Source organism: Salvelinus alpinus, chromosome 2 (genome assembly GCF_045679555.1).
Source record: "Salvelinus alpinus chromosome 2, SLU_Salpinus.1, whole genome shotgun sequence".
In the NCBI taxonomy this organism is placed as follows: Eukaryota; Metazoa; Chordata; class Actinopteri; order Salmoniformes; family Salmonidae; genus Salvelinus; species Salvelinus alpinus.
This window is the reverse complement of record NC_092087.1, coordinates 81,228,284-81,255,159: the sequence shown is the minus strand read 5'-3', so window position 1 is coordinate 81,255,159 and position 26,876 is coordinate 81,228,284. Positions and strand designations below refer to the sequence as shown.

The window sequence follows — 26,876 nt, the reverse complement described above, 5'->3', positions numbered from 1 at the left end:
TCAGTCCGTAGATGGAAAGTGAGATTAAAATATAAACGGAAAAAACGAGGAAAACGATTATTTACACGGGACAAGACAAAACACACGTCCGACTGCTACGCCATCTTGGATACATAATATGGATGGATGGAACGTAAGTCGCAGAAAAATTAGGTTGTTGTGGCAGCTACAGAAAAGTATTTGGGTGTGCGAGACTTGACATCCGAAGAGTTAGTGTGTTATGTGGTGGTGTCCCATCCTTTCAGGTTGTTGGCCTGAGGTAGGACTAAATATATTTAAATAGTGGAGTAAGGTGGTGTCATGGCTAGGGCCATTCCCCCCAGAAATGTCCGGAAACTTGCAGGTGCCTTGGTGGAGGAGTGGGGTAACATCTCACAGCAAGAACTGGCAAATCTGGTGCAGTCCATGAGGAGGAGATGCGCTGCAGTACTTAATGTAGCTGGTGGCCACACCAGATACTGACTATTATATTTGATTTTGACCCCCTCTTTGTTCAGGGACACATTATTCCATTAATGTTAGTCACATGTATGTGGAACTTGTTTGGTTTATGTCTCAGTTGTTGAATCTTGTTATGTTCATACAAATATTTATTCAGTTTGCTGAAAATAAACGCAGTTGACAGTGAGAGGACGTTTCTTTTTTTGCTGAGTTTTTAAGGGAGTTGAACTCCAGTCTAGTAGGTGGCGGTAATGCAACATACATTGCATGCCAACCGCTATTAAACTTCATCAAAGAAGAAGAGGAACCGGCAAACCGGATGTTGATGCTGGCAAAAGCAAAATCTAGGTTGATGTTATTTGCATTGCTTAGCTACTGACGCGTACTCGAAGGCAACTAATTGTTATTTATGGACTCTTAAATGAAGTACCATTTTCGTTTTGAATTAACATTTCAAAAACAATGTTTTACCTTGTAGAGGACATTTGGTTTTGGAGGCAGAATGGCCCAGATTAATTCATGTTGTTTTCGTAAATTATTTTAGGTAGCTAACGTTAGCACGGGGTATTTTTCTTTCACATAAGTTACTAGATTTTAGATACTAGATTTTCAAAGAAAACATGATGGAATTGGAGATAATTCGTGCTCAACGCTCATTGTATTTTTTGTAGCTAGTGGTGCGCGGCACTGCTAGATAGTAACCTTCATTTCTCAGTGGCTAACGTTAGCTACAGTATCGTTAGCTAGTAAACAACGTCGTTCGCCCTTAGTGTTTGACAAGGCATTCCACACACAAATTCTCCCACCCGCAGTCGTGGATCTCCAAACTCGGTCTTAACTTGATACCAATGCGTGAAATGATGGCTACACAGGGCAGCCCTGTCAAGACTTACGACTACCTCCTGAAGTTCTTGCTGGTTGGAGACAGTGATGTGGGGAAAGGAGAGATCCTAGACAGTCTGCAGGACGGATCAGCAGAGTCTCCCTATCCCTACAGCAGTGGTGAGTGTATGTAACTAGTTAGAATATATCTAGTGTATACATTATATGAAGTGTAAACATACTAGTCAGTGTTTTTTTACTCTGGAATCAAACTGGCCATTTGCCATTATACTCTCCATCCTAGGCTATCAAGCTTGTTGATGAAAAATCAATCCCTTGTAGTTTGAGGTTAAGGTTGGGCTGTCTGTCTGCTATAATCATGTTTGTTTTCTCAGGGATTGACTACAAGACTACCACAATCCTGTTGGATGGGAGAAGAGTCAAGTTAGAGTTGTGGTACATGTAGAAAATACTTGTCTAATACTTGTAGAAAACTCATTGACAGAAAGCTAAATGGAATCTAACAGGGTCATTCTTTGTTCAACAGGGATACGTCTGGACAGGGTCGATTCTGCACAATCTTCCGGTCATATTCACGTGGGGCACAGGTGGGTTAGACCCCTTAATTCCAAATGCTTCAGGTTCTAGGCTATATCATCTGTGTATTCGGGGACACGTGGACTGTTTACTGATTAAAGATGTATTGCTTGTTCATGTCCCCCCACTCCCCCAACCCACAGGGAATCCTGCTAGTTTATGATATCACAAATGGCTGGTCGTTTGATGGCATTGACCGCTGGATCCGGGAGATCGATGAGGTAAGCTAGTTTGCTGACTGATCATTTAACACTGCACATCTGACGATGTGACTCAAGTCATCATTCTAAACAGCATATCTGCCTCATCATGCTGCAGTAAAAGCTGAAATGAAATCCACCATACCGGTTTGTAGATAGTAGAATCACTAGCCATGTAGAGCTATTGCCAGGCAGGCAGGCTGTAGTCTGAGGATCTGCTGTTGTTATCAAAAGACTCCCCTCTGGCAAACGGTTCAGGTCAGTCACGACCAACACCTCCCACAACCTGAATAGCTTTTCCCTCTCTGCTGTGGCCTTCACCAACTGGCCACTGGTACACCTTTTATCTTCCCGCTCATAGACTTTACACTCTGCACTATTGTGGCGGCAGGTAGCCTAGTGGTTAGAGGGTTGGACTAGTAACTGAAAGGTTGCCAGATTGAATCCCCGATCTGACAAGGTAAAAATCTGTCGTTCTGCCCCTGAACAAGGCAGTTAACCCACTGTTCCTAGGCCGTCATTGTAAATAAGAATTTGTTCTTAACTGACTTGCCTAGGTAAATAAAGGATAAATACAAACAAACAAAAAATCCGCAAAGATACAAACTCATCACCTTTTTGAGATATTCGCCGTTTTCATTTCAAAATAGGTTGTCCACGTGAATCGTGTAGATCCGGGGGAAAAAATGGAGAAGAGGCTGAAAATATCTTCTCCCTGTGTGATCGATCACTAAATGATGGTGCGTTTCTCTTTTAGAAATGAATGACTGAGCACAGAATGCTTCCCTACGCGTCCTACAAATAAAATATTAAACATAGTTAAGAGTGTGACGTCATATCAGAATGAGTACTTCACCCAATGTCACGTGCGACAGCTGTGAGCAGCCTGCCACATCCCCTAACCAGCCATTAGCCTGCCTCAGCTGCTCCTCTCCATCCGTTCTCCATCAGTTTATAAATGTTATTAAGCCGTGATGGCGAGCTGGGGTGTGCAGACAGTGATGAGGTTTGTTGTTACATTTGTTTAGTTATTGGAGCGGTATGGTTTCATTTCTCCAGTAAGAACAAGCAGGGCCAGTCTGACTAGGCTTCTCTGTCACGCAGCCCCTTGAGTGCCACTGCCAGACAGGAAAAACAGAGCAAAGTGACAGTCATGCTTGCGCCTTTACAACACTGAAAGCCACTCAAAAGTTATGCCCTATGTTACCGGAGCTACCTTCTCCCCTCTCTCCTGTGAATTGGTGCACATTTTTATATAATATTTTCAACCGTTGTCGCCGGCCGTTTTAAACTACTAGCGTAAACAAGCTTGTTTAGCCATGCTACCTGGCTGGCTAGCTAACATCATGGTACCTTGTCTGTGCACACGTTTGGATGGCACCGGGAAAAGGGATTGATAGTCCTCTCAAAGAGATGCTTTAAAGGTAGGATGCACATGCCTAATAAATGTATTCTAAGCTAAATCTATTTTTTTTCCTGTTTTTTCTATTCCTTAAATTCAGTTTGGTGCCTAACTTTTGGTGTGTGTGTGAGTGAAGAGTAGTCTAAAGATGGTTTCATATAGGCCTAGTGTGTTTTCCCCTTACTGCCACAATGAAAATGCAGATCATTATGCATTTCTATTCCTTACTACATTCCTCCTGCCCAATCACAGGTAGGCCTTTGGATATGTTCAAATCAGCTATTTTCTGCAGTAGCCTTTTTTATTATACAGTAAAAAATGTGAAGTTAAATTCAATGTGTTGTTTTGAGCAGAGGTGTGAATATCAGGGACAGGTTTTCGTGCAGAACGTATAGAGAACGGAAACAGTGGATTTAACAACTGACATCAATAAGGGATCATAGCTTTCACCTGGGTCCACCTGGTCAGTCTGTGTCTTGGAAGGAGCAGGTGTTCCTAATGTTTTGTTTTGTTCAAATGTAGTTTAAAGTGTTAATGATATAGTCTGTCGTTTTTAGCTTCAGTGTACTTGCTGTGTGTGGATTATGTGTCTCTCTATTTAGTTTTTTCTGTCTATTGTCTGTCTGACTCTGTAGCAGCACCATTTCACCAAGAGAAATTCCTGGACATGCAAATGTATTTACAGAATAAAGGTGATTCTGCTCTTCCTGTTTCCTTTCCTGCTTTGAGAAGGCCGGTGTGTTTCCTGTTCGAACAGGGTTTGTGTGTGATTTGATTAAAGGAATCGTAAACAAGATAGGAGTTGTTAACAAAACAGCCCCTACTATCAATATCATCCTCCTATGGCTTTCTTATCCTCACCTTAACTTTCTCTCCTTTCCCCCAGCATGCCCCGGGGGTGCCCCGCATCCTAGTAGGCAACCGGCTCCACCTGGCCTTTAAGAGGCAGGTGCCCACGGAGCAGGCCCGCGCCTACGCCGAGAAGAACGGCATGACCTTCTTTGAGGTCAGCCCCCTGTGCAACTTCAACGTCATCGAGTCGTTCACGGAGCTGTCGCGCATCGTGCTGATGAGGCACGGCATGGAGAAGTTCTGGAGACCAAACCGAGGTGAGGAGACCAGGGAAGACTAAAGTTACAGCCACTGTAGGGTCTTGGGTTGGGAAGCCTTAGGGTGCAGTAAAACAATGGGGAAAGGTCAAAGGTTATTGTTGGTGTGAGGAAACTTGGGCTTGTTTGTTATGTTATGTTGCTACCCTTCAGTTCTTTGATTTGATTGATATATGGAATATATCTAAACTCAGCAAAAAAAGAAACGTCCCTTTTTCAGGACCCTGTCTTTCGAAGATAATTCTTAAAAATCCAAATAACTTCACAGATCTTCATTGTAAAGGGTTTAAACACTGTTTCCCATGCTTGTTCAATGAACCATAAACAATTAATGAACATGCACCTGTGGAACGGACATTAAGACACTAACAGCTTACAGGCAGTAGGCACTTAAGGTCACAGTTATGAAAATTTAGGACACTAAAGCGGCCTTTCTACTGACTCTGAAAAACACCATAAGAAAGATGCCCAGGGTCCCTGTTCATCTGCGTGAACGTGCCTTGGGCATGCTGCAAGAATGCATGAGGACTACAGATGTGGCCAGGGCAATAAATTGCAATATCCGTACTGTGAGATGCCTAAGACAGCGCTACAGGGAGACAGGACGGACAGCTGATCGTCCTCGCAGTGGCAGACCACGTGTAACAACACCGGCACAGGATCGGTACATCCGAACATCACACCTGCGGGACAGGTACAGGATGGCAACAACAACTGCCCGAGTTACACCAGGAACACACAATCCCTCCATCAGTGCTCAGACTGTCCGTAGTAGCCTGAGAGAGGCTGGACTGAGGGCTTGTAGGCCTGTTGTAAGGCAGGTCCTCACCAGACATCACCGGTAACAACGTCGCCTATAGACACAAACCCACCGTCACTGGACCAGACAGGACTGGCAAAAAGTGCTCTTCACTGACGAGTCGCGGTTTTGTCTCACCGAGGGTGATGGTCAGATTCGCGTTTATCGTTGAAGGAATGGCCGTTACACAGAGGCCTGTACTCTGGAGCGGGATCGATTGGGAGGTGGAGGGTCCGTCATGGTCTGGGGCTGTGTGTCACCGCACCATCAGACTGAGCTTGTTGTCATTGCAGACAATCTCAACGCTGTGCGTTACAGGGAAGACATCATCCTCCCTCATGTGGTACCTTTCCTGCAGGCTCATCCTGACATAACCCTCCAGCATGACATTGCCACCAGCCATACTGCTCGTTCTGTGTGTGAATCCTTGCAAGACAGGAATGTCAGTGTTCTGCCATGGCCAGCGAAGAGCCCGGATCTCAATCCCATTGACCACGTCTGGGACCTGTTGGATCAGAGGGTGAGGGCCATTCCCCCCCCAGAAATGTCTGGGAACTTGCAGGTGCCTTGGTGGAGGAGTGGGGTAACATCTCACAGCAAGAACTGGCAAATCTGGTGCAGTCCATGAGGAGGAGATGCACTGCAGTACTTAAGTTACTTTTGTATTGTAATTTGCACTGTATTATGTAGGTAAGTGGCCTTGCACGAGCCATTGCTTGCGCGAGCCAGAACGGCTCATAGGGCAGGAGCCAGAACGGACACATTATTCCATTTCTGTTAGTCACATGTCTGTGGAACTTATTCAGTTTGTGTCTCAGTTGTTGAATCTTGTTATGTTCATACAAATATTTACACATGTTAAGTTTGCTGAAAATAAACGCAGTTGATAGTGAGAGGACGTTTCTTTTTTTGCTGAGTTTATTTGGAATAATGAAAGGTGGTTGTCACTTGCTTGCTGGGTTCTCATTTGATGGGAGGAAGCGCACTGGGCTCTCCTCGTCATTGACGCAACAGCAGCTGTCCCGCCTGCAAAATAAACCCTCAACACAACTAGATTGTTGTCATGTCCTATGCTATACCGTTATAGCATGTAATACAACATGACTATGTCCTTCCCTGTCCATCCCCCTCCCCACCAGTGTTCAGCCTCCAGGACCTGTGTTGCCGGGCCATCGTCTCATGCACCCCCGTCCACCTCATCGACAAGCTGCCTCTCCCCGTGGCCATCAAGTCCCACCTCAAGTCCTTCTCCATGGCCAACGGAATGAATGCTGTCATGATGCATGGACGCTCCTACTCGGTGGCCACCAATGCGGCGGGCGGCAGCGGCGGCGTGAGTGGCAACAACAACAGCAGCAGCAGCAAGGGAAACAGTCTGAAACGCTCCAAGTCCTTTAAACCGCCTCCGAGCCCCCCCAAGAGTAGTAGCAGCAAAAGTAACTGTAACATCACCTAGTGAGGGGCGAGGGAGGAACTTCTGAGGCTTCCCATTGGGCCTAATGCTATCGCTGTATGGAGCGCTCAGGGGCCCCAATTTGGAGATGCATAAACGCACAACAGGAACTGTAAGAGCTGTGAGTGAGTCCAATATGGCTTTCACTCTTTCTTAGCCCCCTAGCGCCATCTTGTGGGTCGCCGTTAAACCTACAGCTACCACCCACTGTGACCAGTAGAGCTCGCCGGCTTGTAGTTCTAAAACCCAGAAGTGAGTTACCTCTGGTTCGTTCAGCCTTTCCTATGGGGAAAGAATAGGGATTTGGGATAAACACTGAGAATAATGTCTGAGGTTAACACAGGCTTAGGAGATCTTATACAGTACACTTTGTTCTATGAGATAATAGCAGTCAGTTAACATGACCTTTATGTTCTTTTTTTATTACATAAATGCATCAAAATTCACAAAGTGACGTTAGCTGATGATTATCTCCTAGAACAAAACGTATAAGATCTCCTAAGCCTGTGTTTACCACAGACCTTATTCTCAGTGTTTATCTAAAAACGACAGTCATTTTCCCCAGTCCATCGAACCGTGGCGGAGTTAGTGCCTACAAAAAGACAACATTACTATTTCTCTCCATACAGCCTCTTGGACTTTAAACTGTGACGTCATCACTCACCTTACTGTCAACACTACAACAGAGTATGAGGACTCTGAACAGATTCACTGGGTATATTTAAGTAAAGACTTATTGTACATACGTGGTAATCGGTCAGCTTGTTTTCCAGTGGATTTTTTTGCACTGACCTCTTACGTGATTCGTCTTGAATGTTTTGGGAGTTTGTGTTTGGGATTGTGTTATTATGCCTGTCCGTTGACTTTGTCCCTCCTTCAATACTTATAGCCTATGTCTGGGTCGTGTTCATTAGGACATGCAATGGAAAACATTTTGCAGCGTTTCTTATTGAACAAGCTCAGGTTGTCCTTTCTTGTTTGTCTTTTTTATTTTCATTTGCTGCCCTGGTTTGATATGGCTCAGAAACACATTGAATGATTATTCTTTCCAAATCACACGGATTTGCCAACAAATCAAAGAAACTTAAAATATTGAAACTGCAGCTAACTTTTTTATTTTTTTACTCTCTGCAGTTTTCGTGTGTGTGTGTCTTTTAATGTTTTCATTTTACCTTTATTTAACTAGGCAAGTCAGTTAAGAACAAATTGTTATTTTCAATGACGGCCTAGGAACAGTGGGTTAACTGCCTTGTTCAGGGGCAGAACGACACATTTTAACTTGTCAGCTCGGGGATTTGATCTTGCAACCTTTCGGTTACTAGTCCAACGCTCTAACCACTAGGCTACCTGCCGCCCATCCATCTGTTGGTCTTCTTCTGTGTGTTGCTCTGTCTGTTGACTTGGGTCCTTGTCCTGTTTGGTACCAGAATGTATAACACCAGTCTGGTCTGTGCTCATATGATTGATTAAAAGCAAATGGGGTCAAGCTGTTATAGCAAAGGGTCATTGTAGATTACACTGGTTTCATTTCAGAATAATGAGTGCAATATCAGACTGCTCTCCCTCACTGTTTGCATTTTAAAGGTATACTCAGCAATATGACGTAGATGCAGAAAGTAAACCGCATAGGGGGGGAACTTCCATAACAACTAAGCGTGAGGCTCTACTTCTATGCTGTTATTGTCCCGTGGCTACCAGGCTGTGAACAGTGTGACGTGAACATAGATACTGTGTGAGAGTGAAGTCTTGCATCTTGATCATCTCCATGTCGACGTTGCTGCTCGTGGCAATGTCATTTAGCTGAGTCTACCTTTAATGCTGATCAGAGAGCCAATGGTGAAAACCTGTGTTGATCCAGGTCTGTTTACTCATTCATGGCCCTTTGCCCTGAGTGACCTGTGAGTAACCAATATGTGCCTGGCTTTTTACCGGTATCATGATTTATCTTGAAGTATCAGTAGGATTTTTGGGGAATGCCGCAAAGGGCTAAAATATCTTTCATCTGAATCACTTTGATAAGTGGTTATGTTAACTTGTGACTTACTAACTTTGGACTCCAGTAAACTTAAATGTATCCACATAAAGCAAATTCCATACAGGCTTAATAAAAAAAGAGTTCATATTCACAATTTTATTTAGACCCATTTGTTTAATGATAATATTCAGTTTTTTTGTTGGTGTCTTTATATTTTTGTAAAGGACAAACTTCTTAATGTATTTACACTGAGACATTCCCTATGCTCACTGCAAGAGAGATGAAAACCAATGCATGCCATTTTTCTCTGTTTCTACGCCCTTTTGTTAAATAAAAGGTAAAGGAAAATGATCATTATTCAGGGTATTATAAGCACTACCTGTATGTGGTATAAGCTGCTGAGTTGATTGTAAGGATGATGATGAACGGTTTTGCAAATAAATGTGGCTGCATAATTGCCATGGAAAGCAATGGTTTTCCCCAAATTAAACTGTTGTACTTTTTTATTCAAAATGTTTTATTACTGAATAACTGTATTGTATATTTTTGATTAGTTGATTAAGTTGTGCTCATGTGCATATTTAGTACTTACCCTACTCTTCCTGGGGACCAAACAGGAAACAAAACGCAACAAATAATATACATAATACCATGTCACCTTACCATGTCACCTGTTTCTGCCTCACGCTTCAGAAAACAGGAGATGGCTCCTGCCCTATGAGCCGTTCTGGCTCCTGCCCTATGAGCCGTTCTGGCTCAATGGCTCGTGCAAGGCCACTTACCCAGTGGCGGTTCTAGACCATTTCAACTGGGGGGGGCAAGCTGGGGCCAGTTGTACTGTTAGAGGGGCCAGTTATATTAGACGTTATTGTTGTCATATCGTTTTCTTCACTGCATTGCAGGCATTAGCAGGCAAAAGACCATGTTCATAATCATCATCGTTGCCACTGTCTAATAACGGATGTAAAAAAAGAACGATAGCAAAAATTATTTCATACTCCACATTTAGGGGGGCTACAAGGTGGTCCAAAATTGTTGTCACAGGGGCACTGGCCCCCCTGCCCCAGAACCGCTAGTGCACTTACCTACATAATACAGTGCAAATTACAATACAAAATATATTTAAAAAAAATTCTCTTCACAGTCCCCGTTGTGCCGTAATGTGTTCTTTTATCTGGTTGTATTGCTAGCTTGAGTTTTGTGGTGATATTATTGGCTATTCAAAGCTTTGACAGTGTCAGTGCGCGAGCGGTGGGAATTTTTTGTTTGTCTTTGTCCTCTCCGACCCCTTTAGCTGTCGGTATCAAGCTCAAGTGAAGTAAAACGATGGGGGATCTGAATTGATTAGTCGCCCCGGGGTTATTGGCTCGCCAGCCCCTGGCTCGCGGACTCTCCGCAGCGGCTCTGAATGCCGGCGGTCAAAAGTCACGCGAAGGTTGAAGGGTCACGTTCAATGAAAGCGAGGGGAGTTTGCTTCTCATAGCCCTTTGAGCCGTGTGGAGACAAAGATGAGTCACACACCATTGAAAATGTGTCGCTTTACGTCTTGCCACCTGACCGTGGCATCTCTGAGCTTTGTGTGAATGATGGGTGTAAACTGACCGACGCGTCTAGACTTCGACTTGAACACAACCAAACGTAAACAACATGTTTCTATGCATGCACTATCAGTGTCAAGTTGCGCATATTTCTTGCCAGTTCTGCTGTGCGCGCCTCCTCAAAATATTTGATTCTTTCTCATCCAGATAGCCTATCTAGTCTTATTAATCCCACATTTTAAAAGTTGTCTATGTTCATGACATATTCAATATTTAATATCAACATTTTATATGTTCTAGATAAACTGGATCAAATTACACCATAGGCTAATCATTGCGTAAAAGTGGATTGCGTAAAAAACGTAATTAGACACTTATGTCAACGTATTTATCAGTGTGCATTTATTTGATTTAACCTTTTATTTAACCAGGTAGGCCAGTTGAGAACAAGTTCTCATTTGCAACTGCGACCTGGCCAAGATAAAGCCAGTGCATGGGTTCACTAGCAAACAAAAAGTACCTCCTGTTAGGGAACTTCTCAATCGTGGCCCATTTATATGAGCATTATGAGCAACACTTCTAGAGTTTTAGTCTGGACGCATGAAACATTGATGGATTTCTCACCGGAATGTTGGCCCCGTGCGTACTGTTGTTGGGACAGCTTGACAACACCGCCCTATCAAGATTCCTTTGATGTCTTTACAATGTTTGTCCAGTTGCTTAGCGCATGGTGCTGCTTCATAAAAGTTTCAGACACTGGACAACCATGGGGGCGGTCAGAGGCGCTGCCCTTCCCTACCTCTAGTCACACCAAAACCGATATTGCGTCTCTATCTCTTTGTGTAGTGAGTTGACTCCGCACGCCTTGGAAGTCAGCGTAGATATAGCCTGATTTTTTTGTTGCAGTTTTTTGTTTTAGTCTAACGGTTTTGCGATTTTATCAAACCAGAGTGGTTCACAGATGTTATATTTGTCCTCTTATTCGAGGCAACTTGTTGAATCAATGTACAGCGCAGAGGGAGATCTTTTTTGTTGGACAATGGTTTATTCATCTGAAATGTGAGAACCGTTTCTCTTGCGTGGCGAGCGACAAATTGTCACTTGTACCCAGATTGGTTACGCACAAACTGGATGGCTGCATTTGAACAAAATTGACGTATTTTCCTGAGGGGCTGCACGGAAGTTATGGAACTTGTTGATGGATGACTTTCAAGAAACGTTCCTTTTAAAATGAATATATCTTCTCTCAGCCGTCGAGGGGTTGGAGGTGGAAAGAACGTGGACACAAACCAGCCAAAAGCACTTATATACCCAAAAGGACTCTTATCAGGACGCGTTGGTTGGTCCTCTCTTGTGTTTTTGGTTTGCCTCTGCGTATTTCCACAACAGACGTGGAGTGCAAGTCTAGCTGGTTCCAAAGTGGAACATCCAGGAGTTTGTCCCAACAAGCTGAATGCTAACCTTTGGGTTGATGCACAAAGCACCTGCGAACGGGAATGTGAAGTTGACGAGGTGAGGCATTTATATGTATTCAATATTTAATTCCATAATCCATTGTCTGTCATTTGTTTATGACAAACTTAAACAATTGTAAGGAAATGTGTTATACTGTATGACTACACGTTCATTACATTTTCTATTTCTTTTATTAGGCCTACCACTTGGTGTTTGTTGTATTGAAATATACTATGTATTTTTGCCTCAGTAAATGCCTGTTGTTATTCCCCAGGACTGTGCTGGCTTTGAGAAATGCTGCACCAATGTGTGTGGACTCTTCAGCTGTGTGGCCGCCCGTTTCTCTGATGGCACCCCTGCTCAGCCGGATGGCCAGGGCGGAGGAGATTAGGCCTACCACTTGGTGTTTGTTGTATTGAAATATACTATGTATTTTTGCCTCAGTAAATGCCTGTTGTTATTCCCCAGGACTGTGCTGGCTTTGAGAAATGCTGCACCAATGTGTGTGGACTCTTCAGCTGTGTGGCCGCCCGTTTCTCTGATGGCACCCCTGCTCAGCCGGATGGCCAGGGCGGAGGAGAGAAGGGCTCCGGGGGCCAGGGCTCAATCGCCACATGCCAGGGCTTCATCTGCAGCCAACAGGGGGCCACCTGCGACATCTGGGAGGGCCAGCCCATCTGCAAGTGCCAGGACCACTGCGAGAAGGATCCCAGCTTCACCTGTGCCTCCGACGGACTCACCTACTTCAACAAGTGTTACATGGACGCTGAGGCGTGTACACAAGGTGTGACACTAACTGTGGTGACCTGCCGGTTTCATTTATCCGGGCCTCAAGCAAGTCCACTCCCCCAGGACACAACAGCCAATCCAACGCTGACGTCCTTCCTGGAAGACCCCATTCCCCCAACGCTCTTCTCCAATCCCAGCCACCAGTCGGTCTACATAGGCGGCACGGTGAGCTTCCACTGCGATGTAATGGGTGTCCCGCGGCCCGTCGTGACCTGGGAGAAGCAGAGCGAGCGCCACGAGAGCCTGGTAATGCGGCCCGACCGGATGTACGGCAACGTGGTCATCACCAACATCGGCCAGCTAGTCGTCTACAACGCCCAGGTGTGGGACACAGGCATCTACACTTGCGTCGCCCGAAATGCAGCCGGGGTCCTCCGCGCCGACTACCCTCTCTCTGTCATCCGTCGGACCGAGGACGACATCTTCTCAGAGGACCCCGAGATGGCGGGCATGCCCATGGGGCCCCCGTTTTCGCCCGCCGACTGCCTGGCGGAGGTGGACCGGCGGGAGTGTTCTGCCGAGCGCCACGTTGACTGGTACTACGACGCCGAGCAAGGTACCTGCCTGGCCTTCTCCAACGGGGGCTGTGATGACAGCCGCAACCGCTTCGAGACCTACGAGGAGTGCCAGGCATCCTGCCAGAGGGAGGGGATGGGGATGTGTTCCTTACCTGCGGTCCAGGGCCCCTGCAAGAGCTGGGAGGCCCATTGGGCCTGGAACTCCCTCTTGAAACAATGCCAGGCCTTTGCTTATGGCGGTTGCCATGGCAACGGCAATCGCTTCCGATCCAAGAAGGAGTGCGAGGCAAACTGCCCGCAGTCCAAACGACGAGCCTGCAAAACATGCCGGGTCAAAGGTAAAATAGTCTCGAGCCTGTGCCGGAGCGATTTCGCCATCGTCGGCCGATTGACGGAACTGATCGAGGACCTCGATTCTGGGATCGCCCGGTTCAGTCTAGAGAAGATCCTCCGCGACGAGAAGATGGGCTTGGCATTCTTTAACACCCGTCACCTGGAGGTGACCCTGGCTAAGATGGACTGGAGCTGCCCCTGCCCCAACATCACCATGGAGGAGGGCCCCCTATTGGTCATGGGGGATGTACAGGACGGCATGGCCGTGATACAACCCGACAGCTACGTCAGACCCATCTCCGATAAGAGGCTGAAGAGGATTCATGAAGTCTTGGAGAAGAGGACCTGTGAGATGCTGCAGAGGTTCCGGGACTAGGGGCTCTATTCGATTCGTATCTCGGAAGTTCAGAGGTTACAGTGTGATTTAAATTTAAAGGCAATTCTCCCGCATTAGAGGAGACTGCATTCACGGTAAACACTGCAAATGTCGGCTCAATAGGAAATGACCTTCACATTTCTATCACGCAATCTGTAACGCTTCAGCGAGACAGATAGAATAGAGCCCTAGGACTGATCACCTCAACTTGGGCTGTCATAGCAAGACTAATATACAATGGCATATCCCTACAATGACATTTTCTGAAATGGAATGCACCCTACAGGTTGTGAGAAACTCTCTGGTGGAGTTTGTGCCATGATGTACTGTATCAAATTACAGTGCATTTCTTTCTGACGCCATTTTCATTGCCCAGAAAAATCCAGCACGGACTTTTCAAACGATGCCAATGTTGTACATAACACAATCAAATCGAGGTGTGTAAATACCATTATTCAAATAGGTTTATTCAAATGTAATGTTTCATGTGTAAGATCATGTGTATTCACTGTAACGTGCCGTACTGTTTTCTAGTGATAATTCTATGCTGAAGTGGTGTAATGTTTTTCTTTTGATTGAAATCCCATAACATCAATGCATACTTCTTAATAGTAAATTAATACTCCAAGTTGATTGAAAAAAAATGTGGGTGATGTGGGTGTCATGCAAAAGCACCTTCCTACAACAATCCTATTCATTTTAATCAATAAAAGCGAGCGCCATACATTTTGAAGTTACCAAACAAATCACCTATGCGGAAATGACTTTTGTAGATGGGAGTTGGAAGGTGAGGGAATTATTGGATTTGGCATTGATTCAAATAAGGTATCAGTTCAGGTTAATTTTCAACCAAGTGTTAAATATCCATTACTGGTCATGTTATACCCTGTACAGACAGGAGCGTGATGGTGCATTTGTGATGTTGGAATGGAACCCCAGAGCCGGCGGTAGACTTCACACCAGACTCTCCTTCCGGAACAGAAGGCACTTGTTGTTAGCTGGCATGTCAACCTAACGTTACGACAAGAGAAAGTGGTTATAAGCCGGCATCACAAAGTATTTCACACATTTTGAAGTAAGAAATGGGTAATGTATGTTTCAATGTTGCATCTTTTGCTATTAGAATACATTTGGTATGACACAGTTCATTTAACATGTTTGTGTTACTTACGCAGATCATTGGGTTTCATTCACATCATTATAAAAATCCTAAATGACTGATATTTGGAGTATCGCTTCTTACCATTTTCTCCAGGAACAAGCCACTCCTCTCTGCCACAGACCTGAGCAGGGTGACGTCCCGTAGACCCCACTCGGGATTTCTATAAGACATCAACAGTTATACTTATTTGCTTCGATAATGTGTGGTCAAATAGCAGATCTATTCAGATTCCGGCATTATTGTAGTTCTCACTTACCTCGACCTTAGACTGAGGTCAAAGTCGATGTTGCTTTGTGGAGTGATCTGTCCATTTAACGCATAAGGCTAGAGAGACAATATTAGAAGACGTAAGACAAGTTCACGAGGGCAATTTTTCACAGTGAGTTCTAAATTGGACTCCCTAAAAACACGCCACTTCGATACAAGTGACTTTTAGTAGCAGTTTAGGAGAGCATTTTCCCTAATCCTTTCCCTAACCTTAACCTAATTCTCCTAACTTGCTACGTTCATTTTTGTAACCTGCTGCGTAAGTTCTCCTAACCTGCAACGAAAAGGTATATCAAAGTTGCATATTTTTAGGGAGTCCCAGTTCGAAATATGGGAAATACACAAATATTGCTTCCAACATCTTTTCTTCTACATGTTTATTTACTGCCAACATCAGGTTGAGGATATAGTCAACACTGTGCTTGTAACACCATTATAATATACCCCGTATGTCAGCAGTACTCCTTGTGGTTTCAGGATGGTTCCCGCTCCTTTGAACAAACCCTGTGAGTAAAAACATAACATCACATGATAATGAGTAGTATGCAATAAAAGTATCATGTATCATCAGTTAGTGGACCATTAACTGTGTATTTATAAGAGTATCTCTTTAGACAATATGTAGGCCTAAACAGTATTCACCTCAGTGCAGGCCATAGGGGAGATATGGATCATGTTGATGTTGAGTACCAGGTCCAAGGACTCGGGCTGGATCCCACCCCAGTTTTCACAGGGTAGAGAGGCGTCGAGGTGGATGGCAGGCTTCACGTTCGGCAGGTTGTGATGCGCTCTGTATGCGTCTATACTGGTGGCGGGGAGAAAATAGATCATTCTCATTGTAAGCATCAACAAAAAAATAATAGCTGCTGATATAGGCCTAAAGAAAGAGTTAGGCCTACTATTATTATCAACATGAATTCATAGTAACCTATTTTGAATAACGGCCAGCTTTGGATTTTGGGAAAAACAACTCAGATCTGGACTCACTGAACCGTTATGCCTAACGTTACCAGATTATATATTCATTTGTAAGCTAATAAAAACTCTTTAAACTCACCTGGCTAAAGATTGTCGGTCAAATTCTGACGGCTGCCAGGTAATATTTCGTAAACCCTGTGCGAAGTGGGTGACATGTTGCCCCGTACCAGACGATATCTCCAGTGCATTCAACGGTTTCGCCGTATCCACACTCTCACGGAGCACCGCAAGGATGGGTTCCTTATTTCTCTCGGCGGCAGGTGCATTGAGCATTTTGGCAACTCCTGGATACACTCTCCGCGCTAAAAGATGCAATTGTTTCCACCACTCCAGTTGAACTAGTTGGCTGTGCCAGTTAGAGTCACAACAGAGCTCTGAACAATATCGCCTCCGGACTGTAACAATAATCGACTTCCGCGTTGTGTCACGTGATATATCACGTCACCCGGCCTGGTGTAATAACTGCAACGTTTTAAAAAGCTGCACAATGTGCACTTTTCCTGAGATTGCAGTTCCTTAGGATGGAGTAGCAGGGGGATTCTTCAACTACGGGCACTTCTATGTCCTCTTGGTACATTTTGTGGATTTTATTTAAATATATATATATATATATATATTGTTGTTCTTTATAAGTATTATATTAAATGCACATTGCAATCGCTCCAGATTTTTTTAACACCTCTGTCAAGTATTTTAGCTACTTTTCATATGCATTTTATACCTCAATTTCAATGTTTTGCCCTTGTCCATGACCCAGATTTTTGAGCTTCTACTATGTTTTTCTATTATAAAACATGAATAATTACACATTATACAAGGTTATCTACTCGAGAAAGAGTCAATTAAATGAAATATATATCAATATTTATTGTGAGTATGCCCTTTATATTGTTTTTTACACAAACATGTCCACCACTGAGGGCAAATTCCTTGTTAATGTTTTTTCAAGAGAATGTTAATTTAATTTAGTTACCGTATTGTGACACTGAAGCACATGGCTGCAGCAGACAGTTGTTCGAGATGTGATGTCCAGAAGTTAAAGAAAAATCTAGGTAAATATTGTTTGTGTAGAGAATATTTTTTATTGTCAGTCATTTCCAAACAAGCTATAATTTATTTAATTCGTGGTAGAATTTAATGTTTTTTTTTATATATTTGATGTATTTAGTGTAAACTATGTGCTAGCTGTAATACTAGCCAAAGCATGCTAAGCAGCCTGTCATTTGTCTGCAATAACTGTAGAAGCTCATTTCCACCACAGTCATTTCCATCACAAACTTAACTGTGGTGGAAATGACTAAAGTCCATTATGTTATTAATTGTATTTTTTTTCAACTTTAGGCTTATTTAATAATGTTTTAAATTAGTTTAATCTAGACAATCCTCCAAGGTGTGCACAAGTTGAGAACTTAAGTAGTTAGCCATTAAAATAATATATATATATATATATATTAATTGTTTTTAGAAGATGCCACATAAAACAGCACAGAGGTCACAGACATAGAAACAAAATGACAAATTATCCTATACGATACCAGTAACATCTGCAAAAAGACAGGGAGAGATACTGGAAGAAAAAAGAGAAGGGAGAAGTGAAATCTCTCTGAGCTTACAAAGCGACAACAAAGATGTAAGAGAAAGCAATGGAAATGCAACCAATGAAATAGAAGACAGACTTTAAAGAGAACAGTTACAATGGAGACCTACCTATCAGGCAACACAACACCTTAGTCACCAAATGACTTGCAGCCAGAAAATGAGGCCAACATATCTGCCCTTGCCTTACCTGCCCCCGATACATGCCCTGATACCCCTTCCTCATTGTCTGCAACAGGAATGAGAAGTCGAATACTTGCTGCAAGGAAAAAGGTTGGAAAAGTTTGCTCAAAAACATACAAAGATCTTTGCATGGCAAATGTCATACTTGATAAGCTTTAAGGAAAGCTGAGAAATACCAAAAAATGTATGATCAACTGATAAAGAAAATGGAGAGACAAGATTCCCCAAAGACAAAGACAAAACAGCTAATGGCGGGAACTCCGAAGAACTTGAGAAGGATTTTATTGTTTCAAAATGCCATCATTGCAGAGTTAAAGCCAAAGTATAAAAAAATGTGCAGTGCCAAGGACAAACAAGTGGCTTCAAAAATGCTCAGAGGCAACATCCTGAGAAAGTATAGCCTGGTCAAAGCCGCAAACAGAGAATTTTGATTTTCAGCAAAAGCAACGAGGGCAAATGAAAACAGGCCAACAAGTCTTCAATACTCCAGGAAAAAAGCAGTGGAACAATTAGCACAGCCACAGAAGAGAAAATCACTAGATTCTATGAATCTGCTGACAACAGCAGAGCAACAACAGGGGAAAAGGACACACTAACGAGGAACAAGAAAAAAAAGCAGATGCACTTCTTTTCAGACATTTAAGAGGGAATATTCAGAGATTAAAATGTCCTACTATGAATTCTGCAAAATATGTCCTTTTTTGGGTTGTCATGCCAACAGTCCAGGATAGGGACACATGCCTCTGCAAAACCCACGCCAACCTCCAGTTCATGGCTGACAAACTACAGCATCACAAAGTGATCAGCTGCAGCAACATTGAGAACCTTATTGAGTCTTTGTGCTGTGAGAACCTTATTGAGTCTTTGTGAGTCTTTGTGCTGTGAGAACCTAGTTGAGTCTTTGTGCTGTGAGAACCTGAAGAAAGAGCACATGTACCCAGAGTGTTCCCTTTGTCAAGCCAAAGAGGTTAAAACATCTGACGTTGATGCTGTTGAGCAGACATGGTGGCTTGGTTGGGAAAACAAAGCTGAAGAGAGAGAAGAAGAACAACAATTAGGGAAACATGGAGAAGTTCACTGTACATTTGACAGTAAAAGAAAGGGAGTGTGGCACACTGCAGATTCTACTGGAGGACTTCTCCAAAGGATTGAAAGAGAAGTTGGGGAAACAGGTGTACAACATTCGACACCAATACTCCAAACTGAGAGAATTAAAAGAGAATCTGCGGGAAGAGGGGATCATCGTGCAGATTGACTTGGCAGAGAACTACCTGTGTAAATACACCAGTGAAATCCAGGCAGTTCACTTTGATGATTCTCACATTCAGGTGACCCTCCACACCTATGTTGGATATACCACAAATTATATAGTTTTCCTTTGTTCACTGAGCTTTTCTATGCGCATTGAACCCTCTGCTATCTAGGGCCATCTCATAAAAACACTAGCCTACTTCCTTGAGCTCTGCCCATAGGCTAGTTTTGGAATCTTACTTTTCTCTTATATTAAATAAATGTTGACACCTATGTGGTTGTTGTTTGCAATAAAAATGTATTTTCATGCGTTTTTTTGACATAGGTGTCATTTGTTTTAGATTGGGAAATCATATGGTTGTTATCAAAATCTCACAAAAAGGTTGGGTGGAAATATCTTATTTTTCATGATAAATAAATGCTTTTAGATGTCACAAAGGAAAGTTTATACATTCAGGCGTCGTGATGAATTATTAATATTAGGAAAACCTAAAAAAATCACTTAAAATAATATTCAATACAAGTTAATGTACAAATGTATAATAGATGTGATATAAATTCATTGTATGACATTTAATTTTCGAACAAAAATTGATGTTTAATGACATCATGGAAATGGCTGTCTGAGAAAAATGACAAAAATATATAAATTCCTGAATGTATGATCGCAGTCATTATCAGATATGGTTTCTAGACAAATCAAAGACAATTATATTACTGGTAAAGTGGTGTGTTATGAAGTTTTAATTTCTGAAAGCTTGCAGGGACAAAATGCCCGAAGTTGCAGAATCATCCAGCAAGCAAAGTTAGGAGCACTTATGATAATGCCTTTATCAGCTGTTGAATTCAAGGGGATGCCCATATTAGGAATCCCTGTAGGAGTTCCTACCCTATTTCATGAATAATCATTTGATATTTCATGTGTAGCTGACTACTGCTAAGTAGGCCTACCATCTCATTTAAATTACTGCACCGTTGGAGCTAGGAACACAAGCATTTCGTTACACCTGCAATATCATCTGCTAAATATGTAATGTTCATATATATCGCAGTACAATGTTACCTGAACAAATACTCTACTACACATGTGTGTGGAGCCTCAGTCATATGCCATTGCATTGGCATAAAGTATTGAGCCTCTGCCTAAAATACTATTATTTTCTAAATGTTCTTGGTGAACTATAGGCGCGGGTACGCCTACACTTCCCAGGTGAGGATAAGCGCAGGGCTGAGGGCACTCATTTCTGTGACAGTGCGCACGTCCCGCGCTTTTACGCACGGCCTCTTTGCAGTAATGCATAAACGTTGTTATGGTGTTATGACACTAGCTTACTCGATATTTTATAATCAATTAAAAATAAGAAATTAAACTTGTTTACATTTTGTTTATGGCTATAGCTTGTGGAAAACCGAATTAGAATTCCATTCCGATTCGAAACAATGTGTAATGACGTATTCCATCTCTATGCGACCGAGAGGATCACAATGTCGACGCTTCACATGGAACTCCAGAACCCAAGAGATATGTTCAGAACTCTCAAAAAATCTTCAGTTCTTGATCGACAAACATCGAGAGAGACAGCATTATTATGGCAAGCTTTTCATTCATCTTCCCTGAAGACAGACATTGTTCCATTAAGGACAACGAAGTCAATTCAGGTAGGAACAATAACATACATTTCCGTCTTTAAATACAAATATTAATTAAATGTGTGATTCTTAGTGGAAAGAAAATAAAAAAACGTATAAGGTTTGGCTTTAGGCGTTTGTTGTTAGTTACCAAACAATGTAACCATACAAAATGAGGTTTTCCAGCTGACTATGGTGTTACTTAGGCCAATGAAATACTATATGTCCCAAGTATCTCTCCTTCCACCCAAAATGTGCACTTGTTCACCTCCCTTCACTGATTTGAAAGGAAATGACTGGTATATTAAATATGGTTAATATGGTACTAGCCAATGTTTTTAGATTTGTTGAAACTATTGAATGAGTGCACACTTCAGGAGAAATAAGATGTTATTGGGATGCATGAAGAATATGAAGAATGCAATGAAGAATAATGCTGAAATCAGTTTAGTTAACCCTGTGTTGGTGTTTCTTTCAGGGTGGATCTCAACGGTAACCGAACTCAACACCTGTGGCGATCCAGATTCAGAGAGTCAGAACATCCGTCAGAGCGTTGCAGAGGTACTTGGTGACAAGTACCACTACGCGAATGCCATCGACAGCTCTCTGCTCTGGTCTGTTGGGTACACCCCCTACATTCCCCCAGCTCTGAAAGGAAGAAGCTTCCCCTCTGTCGAGAGCTTCTTCCTGGATGAGTGGGAGCCACTGACACTCCTGCAGACTCCTCAGGTTATGTCCACCAGTGTATCCATCGAGGAAGACAACCTGATCCAGTCTGATACAGGCCTTGTGTCTCAGGTTCTGTTCACCAGTGTTGCCGTCGTGGAGAATGACTTGATCTAGTCTGCTGCAGGCATAGTGTCTCAGGTTCTGTCCACCAGTGTTGCCATCGTGGAGAATGACCTGGTCCAGTCTGCTGCAGGCCTAGTGTCTCAGGTTCTGTCCACCAGTGTTGCCATCGTGGAGAATGACCTGATCCAGTCTGCTGCAGGCCTAGTGTCTCAGCTTCTGTCCACCAGTGTTGCCATCGTGGAGAATGACCTGATCCAGTCTGCTGCAGGCCTAGTGTCTCAGGTTCTGTTCACCAGTGTTGCCATGGTGGAGAATGACCTGATCCAGTCTGCTGCAGGCCTAGTGTCTCAGGAGCTGTTCAGCAGTGACGCTAGAGTGAAGGATCGTGATGATTCCACACTGAGAGACTCCAACCAACATGAGGTCCATGTGGCTGATGTCTCAACCAAGAGAAGTAGTCTAGTCATCACTATTTCTATGCTTTCAACCGAGAGTTGCAATGCTTCGGTCCATGAAGGTGATGCTATTGCTACCAGCCTGGAGCACTCTGCTGAGAGAATGTCTACCTCTACCGCTGATGGCCACATTGTTTCATCCACTGCTGTTGCCAATCAGAAGAATACAAGGGGTGGATTCGTCTCATCTCTACGGAGACTGTTCACAAGAAAGAACAGGAAGCCTGTCAGTAATACTTATGTAGTCTTTTGTACTGTAATATGTTATCATTTATTAACTATTGTTATACTAATATCCAGTGTTAATGGTTGTCTTTCAAATATTTTTCTCTATTGTCTACTTGTCTGTTTTTCAGGCCAAAGTGGCCTCCAAGAAGGAGCACATTCACTTGGTTGACTGCCTCAATGCTGAAGTCGCCCACTGAGGACACTCACTCACTGCTGAAAGCATCCAGAATTATGCTTCTGTTTCTCCTCAACGCCACCTACACCCCTGCCCCTCTCCCCCACACCAAACCCTACCAGGGTTGGGGTGAATTCCAGATCAATTCAGTCAATTCAGGAAGTAAACTGAAATTCCAATTCCAATTCCAATTGTTTCTCATAGGAGGCAATGAGGTAAATTTGAATTGCTATTGGATTTTCAGTTTACTGACTGAATTGAAAATGAATTGACCCCAACCCTGATCCCTAAGCCCCCACCCCATCCATTTCTATCTTCAGTAAATTTTGTAGAATTTCATTTGAATGTGTTTTGTATCTTCATTGAAACCACACTACATCTCTAATGAGGGTCACTCATGTTACACATCCAGATTTATCATCAAATGTCGTAGAATTCAACAACAAACGCAGTGGTTTAGCAGTTCAACCTCAGTACTTGTCAATGAGTCACTGCACTGTGACCTTCAGAAACATCTAACATTGTGGAAAAACGGAACACTTTTGCTGACAGTCTGTTACAATGTAACTACACTGAACACAAATGTTAACGCAACATGTGAAGTGTTGGTCCCATGTTTCATGAGCTGAAATAAAATCCCAGAAGTGTTCCATATGTAGAAAAATGTTATTTCTCTCAAATGTTGTGTTTACATCTCTATTAGTGAGCATTTCTCCTTTGCCAAGATAATCCATCCACCTGACAGGTGTGGCATATCAAGAAGCTGATTAAACATTATGATCATTACACAGGTGCATCTTGTACTGGGGAAAATAAGAGGCCACTTTAAAATGAGCAGTTTTGTCACACAACACAATGCCACAGATGTCGGAAGTTTTGAGGGAGCGTGCAATTGGCATGCTGACTGCGGAAATGTTCACCAGAGCCGTTGCTAGAGAATTCAATGTTCATTTCTTTACCATAAGCTGTTTCCAATGTCGTTTTAGCGAATTTGTCAGACCACACCAGGGGCCGAGGAGTATTTGTCTGTAATAAAGCCTGTTTGTAGGGAAAAACTCATTCTGATTGGCTGGGCCTAGCTCCCCAGTGGGTGGGTCTGGCTGCCAGGTGGGTGGTTCTATGGCATCCAAGGCCCACCCATGACTGCACCCCTGCCCAGTCATGTGAAATCCATGGATTAGGACCTAATGCATTTATTTCAATTGTCTGATTTCCTTATGTGAACTGCACCTCAGTAAAATCTTTCAAATTGTTGCATGTTGCGTTTAAATTTTTGTCTGCACATGTTCTTGAGAAATACATGCATTCTCACTCATAACTTCTAGAATAAGAAATCAAAACAGACTCAACGTAATATATTAAAGGAATGAAAAGGGCTTTATTCAACTGTGGCTCCTGAAGTCCCTGCACACATTTACATGTACAAGGCTTCATCTTCACTGAGGACAATCTCAGTATTTGATTTTTGCCGAGACAATAAAGCAGAGACAATGAAAAGCAAACAAATAAACAAACTGAACAAACCAAACAAAAACTCAGTCCCTACATGACACATGACATGACACATGATTTGATATGTGACATGACACATGACATGGCACTCGACCGAGGAACCATATTGGTGTGTTTTTCCTAATAAGATGATTACTGATTGTGTTTGTTGTTATACGTTCACTGTAATGTCCAGCGTTCTGAACTAACATGGTAATGTAATTACATGTTGTCTACTAGTCTGTATGTAATATCAACACTCTGGACAGAGAGCTATGGTTTTTCGGTTGAGGGGTTTATGTGTATAACTAGATCTACTGTGTGGGAACAACAAAAAGTACATATGAATAGGGAGTTTAAGCATTTGTAGATTGACACGGCCTATAAACAAAAATATAAACACAAATATCAACACAGGCTTATAAATACTAATAAAAACATAGGCCGCATAATACTGAAAACTTTTGTCAAACAACAAAGGAACATTGTCGATGTGCTTTTTTGAAAACAACAACTTATTCCCTAAAAGTACATTTTATTTACATCTTCATTTGGACTAAATATAAAAATCTGTACATTAGAGAAACAAGTATAGTATGTGAATGTGTCTTTGTATGTTCTCAATTCATCTTATCATTATATACAGTCTATAATCTCAGCCCAAAAACAGAGATCTTATAATACTGTATAACACAATGTTATAATGACTAGAACTTCATTGTGAAAAGTGCCTAAAACCAAAACATCACTACTTCAAAAGTACCTATATGGAGAAGAACAGTTATTGCATCAACACAATTGGAAATCATTATGATGTTTGCTTCTCTTTTAAACAATGTTGGTACTACGTTGGTAATGATTAGTACTACGTTGGTAATGGTTGGTACTACGTTGGTACTGACATTCACAACTCCCTGTATCTATTGCAGAACTCAATACAGGACTGTATACATGCAACTACCAACTGCTTGTCATCAGCAATCAGCACTGAGTCATTTCCACAGTATTACTCTCACAGTCTTCTTGTCCTCCATTTTGGCTCCGTACATTGTCCATGCGTCCCGGTGCCGTGCCGTTAGTGGACTCCTGACTCAGCGGCGAGCAACTGACGTTACGCACCAGTTCTGGGTTCAGACAGAGGAAAGTCTGGTTCTTATCGTTATTATTGCAGTTGTTACTAGTAGTGGTGGTGACTACCGACTCGCTAAAGATAGTGTCTGAGAAGACAGAGTCTAGGTTGAACGGGGTGCTGCCGAAGATGGATTCCTGGCAGGTGGATTTGGGTCGATCGGTGGCTACCGCTGGGTCTCTGGGGGGTTTGCTTGGTGGTGGTGGTTGATTATTAGTGTCTCGTTCTTCTGGATTGTTCTGCTTGTTCTGATTCTGATTAACCGTGTCCGTCTCCTGATTCGGGCTCCCATCAGATTCCATGATAGGTAAGGGACCTACTTTCGCCATCACCCTAGAGTCACTGTTGACACTGGATCGTCGCGAGGAACCCTCGGCTGTTGAGATGACGCTACTAGCCCGGGGTAGAGAGGTAGGAGACCATGGCCCTCTTAGACGCGCCTCCTTCCCCAACGGGGTGGAGAAACAGTTGAGACACCCAGACACAGAGGAAGATTTACCCTGGACGTAGAGCACCGCGATCGGGGACATGGCTGAGGCTCGGGTGGTGGTGGTCTCCGGAGCTTTGTTCAGACCTAATCCAGATCGAGATCGTACAGCAACCTGTCCCTGAGCTGTTTTGGGGACATTCCCATCGGAAGGGCTGCTGGGGGGCTCTGCTCCCGCTGGCGCACCTCCTGAGGACACTCCTTCTGGGCCAGGGGTCCTGGGTGCTACCAACCTCCCTCCCCCTACAGGGAACTGAACCCTGGGTGTTTGCTATGGCAATAGGTGAGGAGTTCTTTACTCCTACCCTCTCTCTGTGTTTGTTGCTGCTGGTGTGTGTTAAGGAAGTGGATCGCTGCTGTGTGTGTGTGGTCGGCGAGGGGTTCTGCCGTGTGTGTCGGGGGGTGGAGGTATCGCTAGGCGGAAGGCAGGAGGAAGAGGAACGGCGGGATGACGGAGGCGGCTGGACCGGGCTACTGCCGTTGGACCAGGGTTCGTTGTCGAGGCTGAACTCTCCGCTGCTCTGGCTCTGGGCACGGCTCGGCACGCCATTCAGACCTGGGGGAACCGTGGAGAGAACGTCTCTTTAGGTTACACCAACAGCAGGCTACACTCTTGATTACAACTGTCTGGAAAATGTATGCATTTTCACAATGTATTATAAAGACGTTTTATGTAAAATAAACATAGCATAAGCGACAATACAAGCTAGTAAATGCATGTTTCATTATTTCTGCCTATAGAGGGCAGTATTATCAAGCTGTTCAAACTAATGCCTACTTTGAGCAAAATAAGAGATTAACTTGAAAAAAGGCCATGTTAACAGATATTGATTTATTATTCATTTTACCTCCTTATACATCTGTATACATGGTCTGCATCCCAAATGACACCCTATTCTCTTCATAGGGCTCTGGTCAAAAGTAGTGCACTGTGTACTGAATAGGGTGCCATTTGGGAACCCTCAAATAATGAGTTAGCGGGATGTTGTTTACCGTGGTTTTGTAGTTCATCACCGTCGTCAAAGTCAGTCGTCACAGCACTGTCATTATAATCCTTGTCTGTGCAACACAAAATGGCAGGGGACGGAAAATGAGACAACACTGTGTGGGTATCCAGGAGTGAGCCGGTGTTGCAGTCAAACTGGTCAGGTTAAAAGCAAGAGAAGCGTATGGGAAGTGGTAGTGTTCATTCAAACAAACAGAATTGCGGATGTTTGAAGCAACACATCCCTACAGAGACGTTGTA

At 43.3% G+C, this 26,876-nt stretch overlaps 4 protein-coding genes across 5 annotated transcripts in view; 2 read left to right on the top strand and 2 right to left on the bottom strand.

Annotated features, from left to right (window-relative positions):
• Window positions 1–734: 734 nt before the first annotated feature.
• LOC139567915 (ras-related protein Rab-40C-like) lies at window positions 735–9,288 on the top strand. Of its 2 annotated transcripts, none has more exons than XM_071389523.1 (6): window positions 735–1,443; window positions 1,659–1,719; window positions 1,811–1,871; window positions 2,004–2,081; window positions 4,349–4,571; window positions 6,510–9,288. In XM_071389523.1, exons 1-6 carry the CDS (start codon window positions 1,290–1,292, stop codon window positions 6,824–6,826), a joined length of 894 nt encoding a protein of 297 aa, XP_071245624.1. In that variant the 5' UTR covers window positions 735–1,289; the 3' UTR covers window positions 6,827–9,288. The 2 variants fall into 2 exon arrangements, with proteins under 2 accessions (XP_071245624.1, XP_071245623.1); XM_071389522.1 differs by having other exon boundaries at window positions 1,142–1,449; window positions 6,510–6,964.
• A 2,175-nt stretch (window positions 9,289–11,463) lies between these two features.
• wfikkn1 (WAP, follistatin/kazal, immunoglobulin, kunitz and netrin domain containing 1) lies at window positions 11,464–13,932 on the top strand. The gene is made up of 2 exons (XM_071389525.1): window positions 11,464–11,848; window positions 12,260–13,932. Exons 1-2 carry the CDS (start codon window positions 11,567–11,569, stop codon window positions 13,805–13,807), a joined length of 1,830 nt encoding a protein of 609 aa, XP_071245626.1. The 5' UTR covers window positions 11,464–11,566; the 3' UTR covers window positions 13,808–13,932.
• Window positions 13,933–14,253: 321 nt separating this feature from the next.
• Window positions 14,254–16,655, bottom strand: mettl26 (methyltransferase like 26). The gene is made up of 6 exons (XM_071389524.1): window positions 16,294–16,655; window positions 15,879–16,041; window positions 15,681–15,740; window positions 15,226–15,293; window positions 15,051–15,129; window positions 14,254–14,818 (listed from the first exon to the last, which is right to left on the bottom strand). Exons 1-6 carry the CDS (start codon window positions 16,485–16,487, stop codon window positions 14,762–14,764), a joined length of 621 nt encoding a protein of 206 aa, XP_071245625.1. The 5' UTR covers window positions 16,488–16,655; the 3' UTR covers window positions 14,254–14,761.
• A 7,222-nt stretch (window positions 16,656–23,877) lies between these two features.
• Window positions 23,878–26,876, bottom strand: part of ccdc88aa (coiled-coil domain containing 88Aa) — a 30,226-nt gene continuing 27,227 nt past the window's right edge. Inside the window, 3 exon segments of the mRNA XM_071389521.1 lie at window positions 23,878–25,784; window positions 25,786–26,186; window positions 26,624–26,689. Coding sequence (XP_071245622.1) covers window positions 24,996–25,784; window positions 25,786–26,186; window positions 26,624–26,689 — 1,256 coding nt within the window. The 3' untranslated portion in view covers window positions 23,878–24,995.